Genomic DNA, 15618 nt, shown 5'->3' with positions numbered 1-15618 from the left:
TCCCTATGGCTTTGAATAAACTGTTCCTTTTAAATTATTAACTAGATGGCAGCTGTGGTATAGTGGAAAGAGCAGTGTAATCAGAGTTAGATGACATGGGTTTCAGTCTCAGCTTCAACACTTACCTAAAGTGCTTGAGCCTCAGTGTTCTCATCTATATAATGGGGATTATATTAATTACCCCATCGTATGATTTGGGTATCAAAAGACATAGGTATATCAAGTGGCACATAGTGAGCACTGTTGAGCCTTACCTTTGACATTTACATTTACATTTACATTACTTTACATTTGCTGAGCCTACCGAGTGTTATGAACTGCTCCAGGTGCTTGACAAACATTATCTTATTTAGACTTCACCATAACCCTATGTAGATCTGTAATTATGGAATATTTTACAAATGAGAAAAAAGACATTATGATAGGCTAAATAATTTAATCAAGGTCACACAGTTAAGTAGCAGAAACAGGACAGAAATCCAGTTCTGTCTGGCTTTAAAACTAGCAGTGTCCATTGGTCTACCCTGCTTCCCTATGGCTTTGGAGGACTAAATACCAGGCTAGAAATCACTTTTTAGTCTAAACTAATCCGGGCCAATTTTGGAGCTGGTGACCTACAAAACTGTTCCATTATCCGTCTCAAGGGGGTACCTACTCCATCCTGATTTATAAATAAATGTTCATATATTTTGCTCAGAAGAACTTCCTAAGCAAAAGTGTGTGTACATATGTAATGCATTAACAGAAGAAAAGAGATATTTAACATTAAGAACGTTTCCCAGGACCCCTGATTTAACAAACATCCACACAAACTGGAGAAGCAGCTTAGTTTTCACTCTTTGCCTTGAAAGGGGTACTTGGTTTTTTCGAAGGAGCCATGGAAGCCTTTGAGAAGAAAGCTATGAACTGGTTCCCTAGAAAAAAGGAGTTCCTTAGAAAAAAGATCCATTCAAAAATTTGCCGTGTTGATCCCACTGATCATGAGTTGAAGAACGCCTTTGTAGAAGAGATATATCATCTTTCATTTAAAAGTAGTTAAAAAACCCCATGAATCATTTAAATCAGGAAATTAGTGGAAATTTCCACATTTGGTCTTTGTGCGGTTAGATGATGGTGTTGCTGGGGACATGGGGGAAGAGTAGGGTGATTAAAGAAGTTGCTGCAAAGTCAGCTCTCTGATCCTACTCTAGGACCTTCTGGAAAGGTCCTTACATAACTACCTTACTTCTCCAATGAAAGGCTGTGTATTTCTCGCCCCTTAACTGATTTTGCACTTCCACTTTAAATATAACTGCGGATGAAGGGCAAGAAACAACAGAAACCCCCTAAAGATCCGCAAAATAATTAGGGCTGCCCCAAGGAAATCAGAGCGAGAAGCGCAGGAGCCCCTCTTCCTTCCCACCTCCCCGGGGACACACACTTAGCCTCCCTCCCAGACTTCTTCCCCGCCCCAGCGGGCTCCCCTCCGCCTCCTCCTTCCCTAACACGTGCTCTCCGGAACACTCACTCGGGAGCTATCCCACCCCCCGGGGGGCTGGGCTCGGGGCCGAACGGACCAATCCGCACGCGCCTTACAGCGCCGTGGCCCGACAACGTTGAGCCGCCCAATCGAAAGGGCCTTACCGCCCGTTTCCCGGAGCCCCGCCCCCTCGCAGCCGTGCCCCCGCCCGCCGGTCTCCTCCCTCCTTCTCCTCCTCCCGTTCGCCCCTCCCCCGCCGCTCGGGAGCGGAGCCTGCGAGACGGAGAAACTGGGGCAGAAGTGAAGATGGCGGCGGCGGTGCTGGCGGTGGCGGCGGCTTCTCGCCAGTGACGCGCGGTGCGGGCTCATCTCCCTCCCCACCTCCCTAGTCCGGACCCCGTCCGCCGCCGGGACCACACCGTCCCCGCAGCCCGCCCCTCTCCTCCCTCCCCAGTCGCCCCCTCTCCCGACGCCCGGCCGCCGCTGGCGGCGGCGCGCCCCGGGTCCGGCCGCCGGCCTCGCACTCCTGCGCGCTGTCGCCGGGGGGAGCGGGTGGCGTGTTGATCCGCCCCTGCCCGCCCCGCCGGGCCGCCGGGCCGCGGACACACGCCCGGCAGGGAGGCGGCGGCGGCCCCTGCGCATTTGCTTCCCTCCATTTGGGGACTGGGAGGCGGCGGCGGCGGCAGTGGGTTTTGGGGAGGGGAAGGGGGCTCGGGGGTGGGTGGGCGAGAGCGGGAGGGGGCCGTCCTCGGGAGGAGGACGAGAAGGAAGCACCATGACGTCCATCCATTTCGTGGTTCACCCGCTGCCGGGCACCGAGGACCAGCTCAATGACAGGTAATAGGGCCGGCGGGCGGGCGGGCGGGGGGAGGGGCGCCTCCCCGCCCTCCCCTCCCCCACGGGGCCGCGTCGGGGCGGGCGCCCGTGTTTACGCGCCGGCCGGCCAGCGAGGGGGGGGGTCCTCACTGCCCCCGGCTAGGCCCCTTCCGGGGCAAACTTCTGGTCCCGGGGGTCCGGGGTCGCGGGGGGAGCGCGGTGTAGACGGTGCCCGCGGTGTAGACGGGAAAGCGCGCTGCAACCTCTTTCCTCCCCCCCCCCCACCCGTCTCCCTCCGAGGAGCCGCGTTGAACTCGGCGGAGATGGTGGGGGGGGGAATCCGGCTCTCGGGGGGGGGGGCGGGCTGTAATTACCACCCGGCCCAGGCCCGAGGAATCCATATTAGTCAAAGTTGAATTGAGACAGACAATGCGGATGGGGGATGGTGGAGGTAAAAAGAGAGGGAAGAGGAGAAGCGGGGCGAGGGGCCCTGGGGTAGACTGGACTGGCCCGGGCCCCCGGGAGCTGTGTCCGGTGGGGTGGTCTGGACCTGCCAAGCCTGGAGATCCCAGGAGAGGGGGAGGCTGATTCCCGGCAGATCGCATGGGGGGGGGGGGGAAGCGCCATGATTATTGTTATTATTATTAAATTTGAGCTCCTGCAGTGAGGTTTGCCTGCCCGGGAGGGGATGAATTCAGGCGGGGGTGGGGAAGTGGATTGGATTCCCTTTGCTCTCCTTCCGAAACGGGGCTGGTAAGCTCCTTCTCCCAGCCCTTATGGTGGGAGCTTTTTTGTTTCCTTTTTTATTCTAATGATAGTGTTTTCCTGAGTTGTAATTTGACAGCTGAAAACCGTGCGTAGAGTCAAAGGAAAACTCTTACGTTTGCAGTTCGCAATGCTGCTTTCTTAACAAGCTGTAAATTTCTGGGATGGGTTTGCTATGGGCGGAGGAGGAATTATGATTTTTTTTTTGTCTTTAATAAGAAGGCTATTTTGGCTGTGGATTCCTCCCTTTGCCTCCTCCACCGTTCCCTGCCAGTTTAGGATATTGAATTGCAGGGCCGCATGCTCTCAGGGAACTAAGATAAAGCAGGAAAAGTTCCTTCACTGTTGCAAAACAGACTCGGAGAAGGTTGAGGGAGGCCTCCATTAAAGTAAGTCTTAGAATTTAGGACTCCGATCTAATGATGGGCTGAATATTTACGGGGCCACAAAGTGGGGCATTTTAAGCCTCCCTCTCCCCCAATGATATAGCTGCTTTCTATTTCTTTTGAGTGTAAATGGCCATTGGGACCCAAGTTTAGAAGTTAGATACGATTTTTGCTAAGTGACCGGGTGACATAAGTTGCATGACGCCGTTTGTCATGCGCTTCCCGGAGGGAGGAAGAGGCCTAACTTGCTGCTAAGATATTGGCCTCGGTCTCCGAGTATTTAACCGCCTCAGGTGGGGCGGACAGCTTCTCAATCCGAAAGCTGGCCGCTTGGTTTGTGGCAGTGGGTTCAGATTTGTCTAATCTTTGCTGTAGCTATATTGTATTTAACACGTTCGTGAAACTTTTGAAATAACTTTCTGAAAATACTGAAAGACGTTTTATTTTAACATTTTGTTAGGTGATCCTTACTCTGATTTTTATCTCATTAGAGATCTCTGAGATTTAATAAGGTTTTTGTTTTGTTTTGTTTTTGTAAATTTTGGAACTAGGCTATTAGTGAGGATAGCTCTACTGTCATTCATAGAACCAAGTTGGTGGTGCTTTTAGTGTAACTTACAAAATTGCACCAGGCAGGAGAGAGGTGGCCATGTTTTCTATATTAGTCCTACTTTATATATACCAAGAATCCCGACTAGCTTACTCAATTGACTGTGTATGCCAAAACCTATTTTGCAAGTTGTCTTGGGCACTTTGATTCATTTTTGAACATTCCTTTTACTTCAGTTAGTCTGGGGAATTTACAGGAAATGTATCCTTTTTTAAGCTACGTTTTTTTCATTCCTAATGTAAACAAGTAATCAGTTTTGGTTTTGATTCCTGTGGTGTCAGTACACAATATTAAGAATATTTAAACCATCATGAGTTTTTATGAAACAGAAGTGGGTCTGATTCATATTATAAAATGTGTGTATCGAGGTGGCAGATATTTGAGAAAATAGAAAGTACTGTAGGTAAAATTTTGGGGACATAACAGTTGAGCTGGTAGCAGTAAAGAATGGTCTGTTGAGATTTGTGAGGACAGCATTTGAGACAGCCATGCACCCTGTTTTGATGTAGCTGACTTACGGTGGAGCTGTTCTGTGTCTCCCCTTCAAAGGGAAAGATCCTTTTTGCATACCTCATTGCAGAGTTACAGGCTCAACCTATTGCTGCATTGCTTGACAAAAATCTGTTTATAAAACAGACTGGCTTTCTGGAGCCTTTTAAATGGAACAAGAAGCCCAGAATATTTTCATCTTCAGATAAAAACTTTACCAAGTTTTAGTAAGTTTTGGTAGTCGAAAAGGGTGTGCCACTATAGCTTGACTTTTATATGAGAAATGTGTCTGTGCCAGGAATGAAATAATAAATGATATTTTTGGATGAAAAATGGTGTAAATAAATAGACTTTATTCTTTACATGAAAAGCAGTAAGATTGGACAGGCAGTATGGTATTGCAAATAAATTGGTGAGTTAAAGAAAATATAGGGGGCCTCAAAACATCAATATTTTCTTCTCCAAATAAGTTTTCTTTTTAAAATAGCCACATCCTGGGGCGCCTGGGTGGCTCAGTCGTTAGGCGTCTGCCTTCGGCTCGGGTCATGATCCCAGGGTCCTGGAATCAAGCCCCACATCGGGCTCCCTGCTCCGCGGGAAGCCTGCGTCTCCCTCTCCCAGTCCCTCTGCTTGTGTTCCCTCTCTCGCTGTCTCTCTCTCTGTCAAATAAATAAAATCTTAAAAAAAAATAAATAAAATAGCCACATCCTGTTAAAAGTCAGATATTTTGTTGAGTGTAATGGTGTGATGTCTCAAATATCTAAAATATACTCTGTGAAAAAAGTTTGTGTTTTTTTTCTTTGTGTTTTCAGACTTGCTAATTCTGTAATAATCTTTGTATATTGGGTTAGAATCTTTAATCATTGCCCTGGGAGACCAAATAATGAATGCAGTTGATGAATATAGGTGGGGGTGGCTAGGGCAGAGGAGAGGAATTCAGAGAGCCTAGGATGTTGGTTGTGGCTTCCCAGAGTGATTAAAAGGTCCTTAGTGCTGAGTGGCTGGCCCTGTGCAAATATTCACTGTGTTGAATTGAAACCATCCCTGCTCAGATACTTTTGTGACATTTTGATTTTCTTTCTAGTGAATTTCTTGAGTTAGTACTATGTTCCTGCTTGAATCATTGTCTCCGAGAAACAGCAAAAGGATATCAAGAACACGGGAAGAGCTGGAAGTGCCTACTCACTAAGATCTGGAAAGTGCCAGAGAAGTCCTGTAGACCAGTCTTTTCACTAATGAGTCGAAAATAACAGGCCCGGAGCTTTGTGGAATTTATCCAGGGGTACACAGTGAGCTACTGACAGATTAGGTCCACATGATGGTCTCCCTCCCCTCCCCCCGGTCCAGGTCTCTTTCCACTGTTCCACATGGCCTGTGTTCAGAGATTTCGTTGCCTTTTGAGGCATGGCAGCCTTAGATCAGCCACCTGTCTTAGAGTTTTGATTTCTTCTTCCCCTCACCTCCTCCTTCCACTTAGGCCTTTTGTCAGGGGCCTGACCCTCTTAACCCTTTCCTAGAACTGGCCTAAGAGAGGCCTTTTTAAGGTGATGTGGGTATGCCGTGACTTGTCCCTGTCCTGAATTATTCCTCATGGTGCAGGTTGGTTACAATAGGAACCAGGTCTCAGTGTCTTTATGTGGAATTTTCCTGTGAGCTTTGCTTTTTGGCATTGTAATGTGTTGTGCAGTCAAACAGTCTGGGTTGAGATTGTCGTATCAAAAGGTTTTTTCTCTGAGGAGCTTCCCCTTTAGGTACTGTAAGGCTACCAGGTAAGATAATATAGAGAGGAGTTAGAAATTTTGAATATCTAAATCTGGGTTTGTCTCATTCCTGTTACTTACTATGTGCTGGTAGGCGAGTCATTTAACCACTTAGAGCCTTACTCCCTTGTCTTCCCCCTGCTCCCCCTCCCCATCTCTAAATCAGGCGTAGTACCCATCTCAAGGTTGGTAGGGAACAACTGAGATAGTGGGTAGGAAAACACAAATATTATAATGTGGGTCATGTGGAAAATATGAAGAGATGGTTACTTTTGACTGCTTTTATGTGTTGTCTGATTTTCAAATCAAAAAGCAGGAAATCAAAGAGATTGCTCTAGAATATCCTTACCATTGAGTGCAGAATCCATACTTAGTCTTAGATCAGTGGTTCTCAACTGGGTGCAGTTTTGTGTCGTGTTTTCCCCCGCCCCCGGGTATATTTGGCAGTGTTTGGAGATACGTTTTTGATTGTCACAGCGGGAGCATTGCTACTGGCCTCTAGTGGATAGAGGCCAGGGAAGCTGCTAAACGTCCTACAATGCATAGTACAGCTCCCACACGAAAAGAATTATCCTGTCCAAAATTCTAGTTGTGCTGGGGTTGAGAAACTCTGTCCTAGCTTATCTTGAATATATACAGATGTAAAAATAAATGTAGATGACTTTTATGAAGAAAAATTCCAGCAATATAAGTTGTTAGTTTCATAATGTGACTATTTAACATTAAAATTAACAAGTCAGTTCCTTGGCAACACTAGCTACATTTCAGGTGCTCTGTAGCCACATGTAGTTAGTGGCCACCATATAGGACAGCGCAGATAACATGTCAGTGCCGTCACTGAAAGTTCTGTTGGACAACAATGATGTAGAAAGTGCTTTTTTGCATGGGGCATGGCATTCAGTAAGTGGTCCTGATTTTTATTAGGAACTGTTGGGTTTTAAAGATTCAGGGATGATATCCTTGCCCTCTAAGTAGGCGCCTGAACACATGCCAGGGATTACATGGAGCTGAACCAAGGTTGTGGTGGGTAGATGTTATAATAGTGGAAAGCTGCCTGAAATTTCAGTATGCTACACCAAAAAACACAAGTATTAGTCTGTGTGGGATAGAGCATCACATCACCAAACCAGAGGGAAATCTCACTGATTATTGAGATTGTTACCCAGGCACAGTAATACTAGAGGACTGTACTGGAAAGGTACAGGCAAGTTTAACTGAAATGACTAAATGAAGCTGATTAAGGAAAGTAAAAGCTTAAAGACAGGGTATGAAATAGCCAAACAAAAAATTGAAAATCAAAACAAAGCATATCAGTTTTATAAATCAGGAAATCAGGGACTAAATTATAGGCTTAGGAGTGAACACTTGTGAAGGAAATTACGCAGTACACGGAAGTGCAACTAGGAATAATGGGGTGAATTTTAAGAAATAAGGATTTTTCCCTAGCAGTTAGGTTATTTAGGAACTGGTCTCTAAAGGAAAGTGGAATCACTGAAGGCTGCGTCAGATTGCACTGCAGTAGGGACGCCGGGCTGGCTCAGTCGGTGGAGCATGCGACAGTTGATCTCTGGATTAGAAGTTTGAGCCTCACGTTGGGTATAGAGAATACTTAAAAAAATAAAATCTTTAAAAAATAATTACACTTCAGTAGCTCCTATGGGGTGTATTGAAGGAAGCAGTATTATGTTGCGGGAGAATGTACTTGCGTCTTCTTTCCCCCACTTTTATCATATCTACTTCTTTTTTTTTTTTTTTTTTATTCATGAGAGACAGAGCGAGAGAAAGGCAGAGGGAGAAGCAGGCTCCCAAGGAGCAGGGAGCCCGATGCGGGACTCGATCCCAGGACCCTGAGATCATGACCTGAGCCGAAGGCAGACGCCTAACCATCTGAGCCACCCAGGCGCCCTATCGTATCTACTTCTAATTAAGAAAACAAACTCCATTTGTGGTCTCTTTTTCTGTCATTTTGCCACCTTGGCGTTCTGAGCAAATGAAAACAGCCTCTCCTAGCTCACTGTGATTATGAATTATTGGTTTATTTTTTTCTAATTTTATTTATCCTTTTGACAGAGACAGCGAGAGAGGGAACACAAACAAAAGGGGAGTGGGAGAGGGAGAAGCAGGCTTCCCGCAGAGCAGGGAGCCCGATGTAGGACTCGATCCCAGGACGCTGGGACCATGACCTGAGCCGAAGGCAGACGCTTAACAACTGAGCCACCCAGACACCCCAGAATGTTTTTTATAACAAGCAATTTATAGGGGTGCCTGGGTGGCTCAGTTGTTAAGCGTCTGCCTTCGGCTCAGGTCATGGTCCCAGCGTCCTGGGATCGAGTCCTACATCGGGCTCCCTGCTCTGCGGGAAGCCTGCTTCTCCCTCTCCCACTCCCCCTGCTTGTGTTCCTGCTCTCGCTATGTCTCTCTCTCTGTCAAAAAAATAAATAAAATCTTTAAAAAAAAAAACAACATTCTTGGAAAAGATCTGGAAAATACAGAAGATCAATTTAAAAAGTTTAATAGTGCGACCCCTGTTAACATTTTGTGGCTTTCTAGTCACTTTCTGTACCTGGATATTTTTGCTTGTTTTTATAATAGTTGTGATCATCCTGGGTATAGTTTTATATCCTTGAAACTTCTCTTGACTTTAATATGTTACAGTATTTTTCATACGAAATAGCTATTTATAAGAAATCTATATTTTTCTTGACAGCAAATTTATGTGTTAATTTAAAAAATTTGTATACATGAAGTGATGATATTTTAGAATCCATTAGTGTTGATGGTATTCTAGATTGCATATAGAGATACGACAGTGTCCAGTGTAGGAAGCAGTGTGGACTGAATGAATGGATAGATTTTTATTTCCTTTCCCCATCAGTTCAGGCTCCATTTTTTTGTGATCCAGAAGAAAAAGTGTTGAGAACCTACCGTTTCAAGAAATTAGCTGTGCTCCAGCATGAATCTGCTGTTTCCAAATACAGGTGACAAGGTGTTCCAGATCTTTATGTGAACTAAGATACTAGGTCTTCCTCACAGCTGATCTGAAACTCCATAGATGGCCTTTGTGTGAGTGGCTCCCACACCCTCTTACTTAGGGGTATGGTGGAGATTCGTCTGAGATTTTCTCTGATAGTCTGCTTGCTATGATGTGAGAAGTGGAGGATGATGGGTGGCTTAAACCTTAAGGAAGAAAAGGCCAGATTTGAGATTAGGAAGTTAATGTGAGGAAAGTTAAGAAAGCAGAGACAGGGACGCCTGGGTCGCTCAGTTGGTTGAGCGTCTGCCTTCAGATCAGGTCGTGATCCCGGGATTCCAGAATCGAATCCCGCATCAGGCTCCTTGCTCAGCGGGGAGTCTGCTTCTCCCTCTGCCTCTACCTGCCGCTCCCCCTGCTTGTGCGTGTGCTTGTGCGTGTGCGCGCTCGCTCTCTGACAAATGAATAAATAAAATCTTTGGGAAAAAAAAAAAGAAAGCCGAGACAATATGGTAGGGTTATTTTAATGTCTAAACGATGAAAACCAGGTTCTCTGAAAGGCGTTTCGGGGAGGGGTATTGGGTTTTGCAGTTCAACATCTATTTTCTTCTACTGTAGGAATGGCTTTGTTTCTTGTCCAGAAGTAATTTGAACTAGTCCATTTATTGTTCTGTATCATCATCTGCATATAGAAACCCTACATTGTCTTTATTTATTTTTTTAAAGATTTATTTATTTCTTTATTTGAGAGAGAGAGAATGAGAGAGAGAGCACATGAGAGGGGGGAGGGTCAGAGGGAGAACCAGGCTCCCTGCCGGGCAGGGAGCCCGATGCGGGACTCGATCCCGGGACTCCAGGATCATGACCTGAGCCAAAGGCAGCCGCTTAACCAACTGAGCCACCCAGGCGCCCCCTACATCGTCTTTAAAAGAAGCACCAATCAAGTGATTTTTCTTAAATTGTGTGGCATATTTAGTTTAAACGTTCAATTCTCTTAGCATGCTTTTATTTCTAATGGTGTTTAACCTGGTCTTCACTCCTATCAGAAATCCCTTGTTGTTTTCCTTAAATGGTGATTGTGTTTTTCTTCTTATCAGGTGTTGTGATTATTGTATGTAGATGGAGAATAATTGAGCAGGAGTGAGTACTTTGATGCTGTGGACCGTGTGCTCTCTCCTTTCTGTGGTTGGTCTTCTGGGGGGGCGGGTATAGAACTACTTTTTCTCTGCCTCCTGCAGTCGCACGCAAGGGATGAATCCAAATTACTGCCACATGTTCCTCCTGATTCCCTGTTAGGTTTCTGTCACTTCTGAAGCGATCCAGAACCAGGACCGGTATCTTCCGTTGGGCAGCTTGGCAGCCCGTGGTCTGTAGGGCAGCGATGACATGTGGGCTGATTTTGCTGGCAGCAGCTGCTCATCTTTCTACCACTTCGGAGAGCTGGAAGCTACTGAAGAATGTGCGCCACACCTGCATCCAGAGACAGGAGTCATATGTGGTTAGCAGCCACCCCATACCATTCCAGAATGTTTCTGGTTTCACAAAACTCTCTTGAGTGGAGGGGCTAGGGCAGTTGGTCTTTTTCTTTTCTTCTCCAGGGCCTCTAGATTCTCAGAAGACTTTTGGAAATGTAAAAAGCTTTTTCAGCTTTCATGAAGATTTGATCATTCTTTGGTGAATTCTAGGACATTCTTCAGGGGTGATAGCATTGGTTCTTGGGCGTGGTATGTTTAAACCATTTGTTTTTTCTTTGGAATGGACTTTTTCTGACAACACTGAATTTTTATAAGAGTAACATAACCTAACCAAATTGTAGTAAAAACATTTACTGTGGCTTTTCTGATTTAAGAGGTTCTATGATTTAAAGTAGTACTTCTCATAGTGTCTGAATGGACCACCATCATCAGGCACACAAAAGCTTAAGGATTACTGTATAAAAGCCCTGTTCACATTCCTTTGTATTACAATTAAAATAATTGATGACAGCAGATAGAGCTGTGCTTGCCAGGGCCTCACTGGCCCCAGACTTCCTCTCCCCCTTAAACTACAGGTTCTATATAGGCTGTTGGCTTGAGAATAGAGTGTTTTCCTGCTCCTCGAGGCTAGAGTAATTTTGGTTTTTTCTACAAATGAAATTTTAAAAGTTTGAGTAAAGTTACATAAATATTAGGTCCTCCCTAGAACTCTTTTTTTTAAAAAACATTTTATTTATTTATTTGACAGAGAGAGACACAGCTAGAGAGGGAACACAAGCAGGGAGAGTGGGAGAGGGAGAAGCAGGCTTCCCGCCGAGCCGGAAGCCCGACGTGGGACTCGATCCCAGGACCCTGGGATCATGACCTGAGCCGAAGGCAGACGCTTAACGACTGAGCCACCCAGGCGCCCCTCCCTAGAACTCTTAAGACACTGAGAGGGTAGCTTTTTAATAACACACGTCAGTACTCATAGGGTTACAGTCCAGCCGGGGGAGTGAAGCTGATCCAGACCACTAGCAAACTTTGAAAGACTGGTGCAAGAGGTAGTGGAGTTTAGCCTGTACAAATATTTGCCATGTGTTGTCAGCTCTGAGTTGGAAAACTGTGTTAGATTAGTTTTCCTTATTCAGTAAACGTTTGTGTGCTTCTCACCCTCAAACATTGTGCTAGCCCAGGAGTGGGTTTCACTTGTTGCACCAGCTGTGATTCACGAATCTCTTGCACCAACCCTTTCTGGAACTTTGGGTTGAGAGGCAGTTGGAACATTTTCTGCCTCGTTGGGCAAGTTTGGAGAATAGTGAAGTGATAGATTAGTGGGCCCAGGGAGCGGCATCAAGTGGGTGTGCCATGTATTTTTTTTTTTTAACTGTTTACTTTGAAATAATTATAGACTCACAAGTAGTTGCAAAAATAGTGCAGAGGGCCTGTGTCCCCATAATCTGGCTTACCCTAATGGTAACATCTTGATTTTACCAAGTATTTTTTTTTTTTTTTTATTCTTATGTTAATCCCCATACATTACAACATTAGTTTTAGATGAAGTGTTCCATGATTCATTGTTTGTGCATAACACCCAGTGCTCCATGCAGAATGTGCCCTCCTCAATACCCACCACCAGGCTAACCCATCCTCCCACCCCCCTCCCCTCTAGAACCCTGTTTGTTTTTCAGAGTCCATCGTCTCTCATGGTTCGTCTACCCCTCCTATTTCCCCCGCTTCATTCTTCCCCTCCCGCTACCTTCTTCTTCTTCTTTTTTTTTTCCTTAACATATATTGCATTATTTGTTTCAGAGGTACAGATCTGAGATTCAACAGTCTTGCACAATTCACAGCGCCTACCAGAGCACACACCCTCCCCAGTGTCTATCACCCAGTCCCCCCATCCCTCCCACCCCAACCCCCACTCCAACAACACTCAGTTTGTTTCCTGCGACCAAGAATTCCTCATATCAGTGAGATCACATGATACATGTCTTTCTCTGCTTGACCCACTTACTCAACATAATACCCTCCAGTTCCATCCACGTCGTTGCAAATGGCAAGATCTCATTCCTTTTGATGGCTGCATAATATTCCATTGCGCATATATACCACATCCTCTTCATCCATTCATCTGTCGATGGACATCCTGGCTCTCCCCACAGTTTGGCTATTGTGGACTTTACCAAGTATTTTTGACATCCTTGCAAAGTGCTAGAGATTTAAAGGAGCATTTCCCCATGTGCATTTTTGAAAATTGCTTATTTCTCTGCTAAGATAACATAGATTAGAAGACACAAATTTAGAGAAGACTTGGTATTCTTAGATGAGTTTGAATTGATGAGATATATTCTAGGTAGTGAGTAAGTTTTTAGTCATTCGGTCTTTGACATGATGGTGAGTGGGATCTAAATTGGAGGAAGTCAGAGGGAGGGGGAGGGGGAGAGGTCAGGGATTTGGTTTTTTTTTTGTATCTGACGCTAGTTGGCTATGTGACCATGAGTCAGTGGTACAGCTATTATTGGTAAGTGAATGAATTGGGCCGGATCATGTAGGTTTTCTCTGCTCAGTTTCTATGCTCTTGGGATTGTGCTAAGGAAAGGATTTTTATATTGTAGAATGGTTCAGTGGGAGAAGGAACTCTGTCTGTGGTTGTCTATGATTTCTTTCACTTAAATTTCATCGATGATGGAAAATGAACAAAGAAAGTGGGAGAATAAATTTTTACTCTTTTACTCAATTCAGTAACTTTTGCCAACTAAATTATATACATTGGGATACAAAGATGATGGCCTCTGCCCTCATGGGGCATGCATTTTACAGGAGAGGCAAACAGGTAATAGGGAATTAAGTGCTACTAGATAATATAAATGACAGGGAAGACGGACCTGATGATTAAACCTGGTGCTTATGAAGGGCTTTGAAGACAGGGTTTTGCAGGGAGTGGAGACTGGTTCATTCTCTTATTTCTGTTCTCTTGAGTGTGATGAATTTTCTTTTAGAGACATGGAAGATACTGTCAGCAGTCAGGGCTTCACCAGGGGGTGATATTGATAATCAGAGTTATGTGATAATGTGTTGTGTGAGAACAGTGTAGTGTGTGAGAGCAGTTTACATATGGACAGTGGGGTTTTTTTTGTTGTTGTTGTTTGTTTGTTTTTGTTCCTTTGCTTTTTGTTTGCGAAAGGTACTGTCCAGGCATCAGACAAGAAGATAGGTCTCAGCGGGGTGTGAAAACAGGTTGCTTCTTCCTAATGCTTAGACTGACATATTGTTGGAGTTGGCAAGGAAGGGAGAGGGGATACTTGAAGAGCTTATATGGGGAGTCTATACTCCTTTCTGCTCACTCGTGTTGCACAGGCTGGGATTGATCCTGTGATCACCTTGAATACTACCAGGAGAGAGACCCTTAAATGTGAGACTGAGTGTCCTCTGATTCCTTCATTGTTATTGTCTTCATTTAAAATACTTAATTTCAGGGGCACCTGGGTGGTTAAGCATCCTACTCTTGATTTCGGCTCAGGTCCTGATCTCAGGGTTGTGAAATCGAGCGAGCGCCACTCTGCATCCAGCTCTGAGCTGGGTGTGGAGCCTTCTTGAGATTCTCTCTTTCCCTCTGCCCCTCCCCCCCTTAATAAATAAAATAAGATACTTAATTTTATATAGTACTCTGCCAGAAATATTTCAGGATTATTTGTGGTATAGGCATTCATGGGAAAGAACTGTTTTGATGGATATGGAATTTCACATTAGATTTAAGACCCCAAGGTGAGATGAAATAGTCAAAAATATGTGGGGGCACCTGGCTGGCTCAGTCTATAGAACATCCAGCTTTTGTTTTTGTTTTTTTTTTTTTGAGCATTCAACTTTTGATCCCGGGGTCATGAGTTTGAGCCCCAATTTGGGTTTAGAGATTACTTAAATACATATCTGAATTTAGATGTATCTGCTTAATTCCTTTAAGTTTTGTACTAAGTTTTCATCTGTCTTCAGGTTTGTTTTATGACACTGACATTCAATATCAAGTATTAAAATTTCTACAGAATTTGAGTGTGTAACTGTGTATCTTTAGGATTTTATGTACCATAGATGGGTCCTGATGGGAAGAGCTGTGAGAATTAAAAAGCCACTGGACTCGGTGTCAGGAGGCTTGGTCCTTTTGCTAACTAGTTGTGTAGTCTTGGGCAAGTCATTTCCCTGCAGTGAGTCTTAGTTTACTCATTTGTAAGATGGGGGGATGTGTTTGATGTCTGAAAGTTCATTTCCGCTTGGAGTCTCTGTGAACTGTAGGGCTGTACATACTGTTTTATGAGCCGTAGTTGATGTTATGTTCCTCAGCTTTGCCACTTTAAGATTTAATTTTTATTTCCTGCCTTAGACCTGCTCTTCTTCCTTTTTGTACTCATTCTAATAGGTATGTAAAAGCAGTGGACTTGTAAATTCTTACCACCTTGGTGGGTTAAGTGGAGGGGAGCTCTTAAAAACCATCCTAACTCTTATATATCTTTTTAAAATATTTTAAACTGTGAGAACCAATGTATTTAACTTGACACGAATGAATTCAGTGCAGTTATATTATCTTTTAATTATATTTTCCATGTAAACTTAATGGGGAAGTTTCCATGTGGCGAAAGCTTATTTGAAGTAAGGGGTGATAAAGCAAAAGCACATTGACAATGTAACGTCTCCTGGGATTGGGAGTTTTCGTTCCCCTTTGGTTTCCAGTGAGTTGAGACTGTTCTTTTTGGAAGGCTATTTAGTAGGTCCCAGTACTGTCAGGTGCTCATCAGGAATTTGTTCAATTTTTCAAGATACCTATTATCATTTTGTACATTAGTCTGTAATAGTTGACGTTAGTTTTTAACTTGAGTAGCCTACTAGTCTACTTGACAGTGACTGCTGAGTCAT

At 44.5% G+C, this 15618-nt stretch overlaps 1 protein-coding gene across 6 annotated transcripts in view; it reads left to right on the top strand.

The window, feature by feature from the left end:
• The first annotated feature begins 2183 nt into the window (after positions 1 to 2183).
• Positions 2184 to 15618, top strand: part of UBR5 (ubiquitin protein ligase E3 component n-recognin 5) — a 137248-nt gene continuing 123813 nt past the window's right edge. For 2 of the 6 annotated variants that reach the window (XR_004680524.1, XM_035011669.1), the window contains exon 1: positions 2187 to 2296. Coding sequence is in view for 4 of the 6 variants with exons in the window: in XM_035011669.1 (XP_034867560.1) it covers positions 2235 to 2296 (62 nt within the window). In the remaining 2 variants the exon portion in view is untranslated. Of the gene's footprint in view, positions 2297 to 15618 lie in introns of all 6 variants that reach the window. The other 4 variants (XM_035011670.1, XM_035011667.1, XR_004680523.1 and 1 more) reach the window with 3 other exon arrangements.

Source organism: Mirounga leonina, unplaced genomic scaffold (genome assembly GCF_011800145.1).
Source record: "Mirounga leonina isolate KUSES-001 unplaced genomic scaffold, KU_Mleo_1.0 Mir_165, whole genome shotgun sequence".
In the NCBI taxonomy this organism is placed as follows: Eukaryota; Metazoa; Chordata; class Mammalia; order Carnivora; family Phocidae; genus Mirounga; species Mirounga leonina.
The sequence above is the reverse complement of the archived record's forward strand: the minus strand, read 5'-3'. Positions and strand labels throughout refer to the sequence as shown.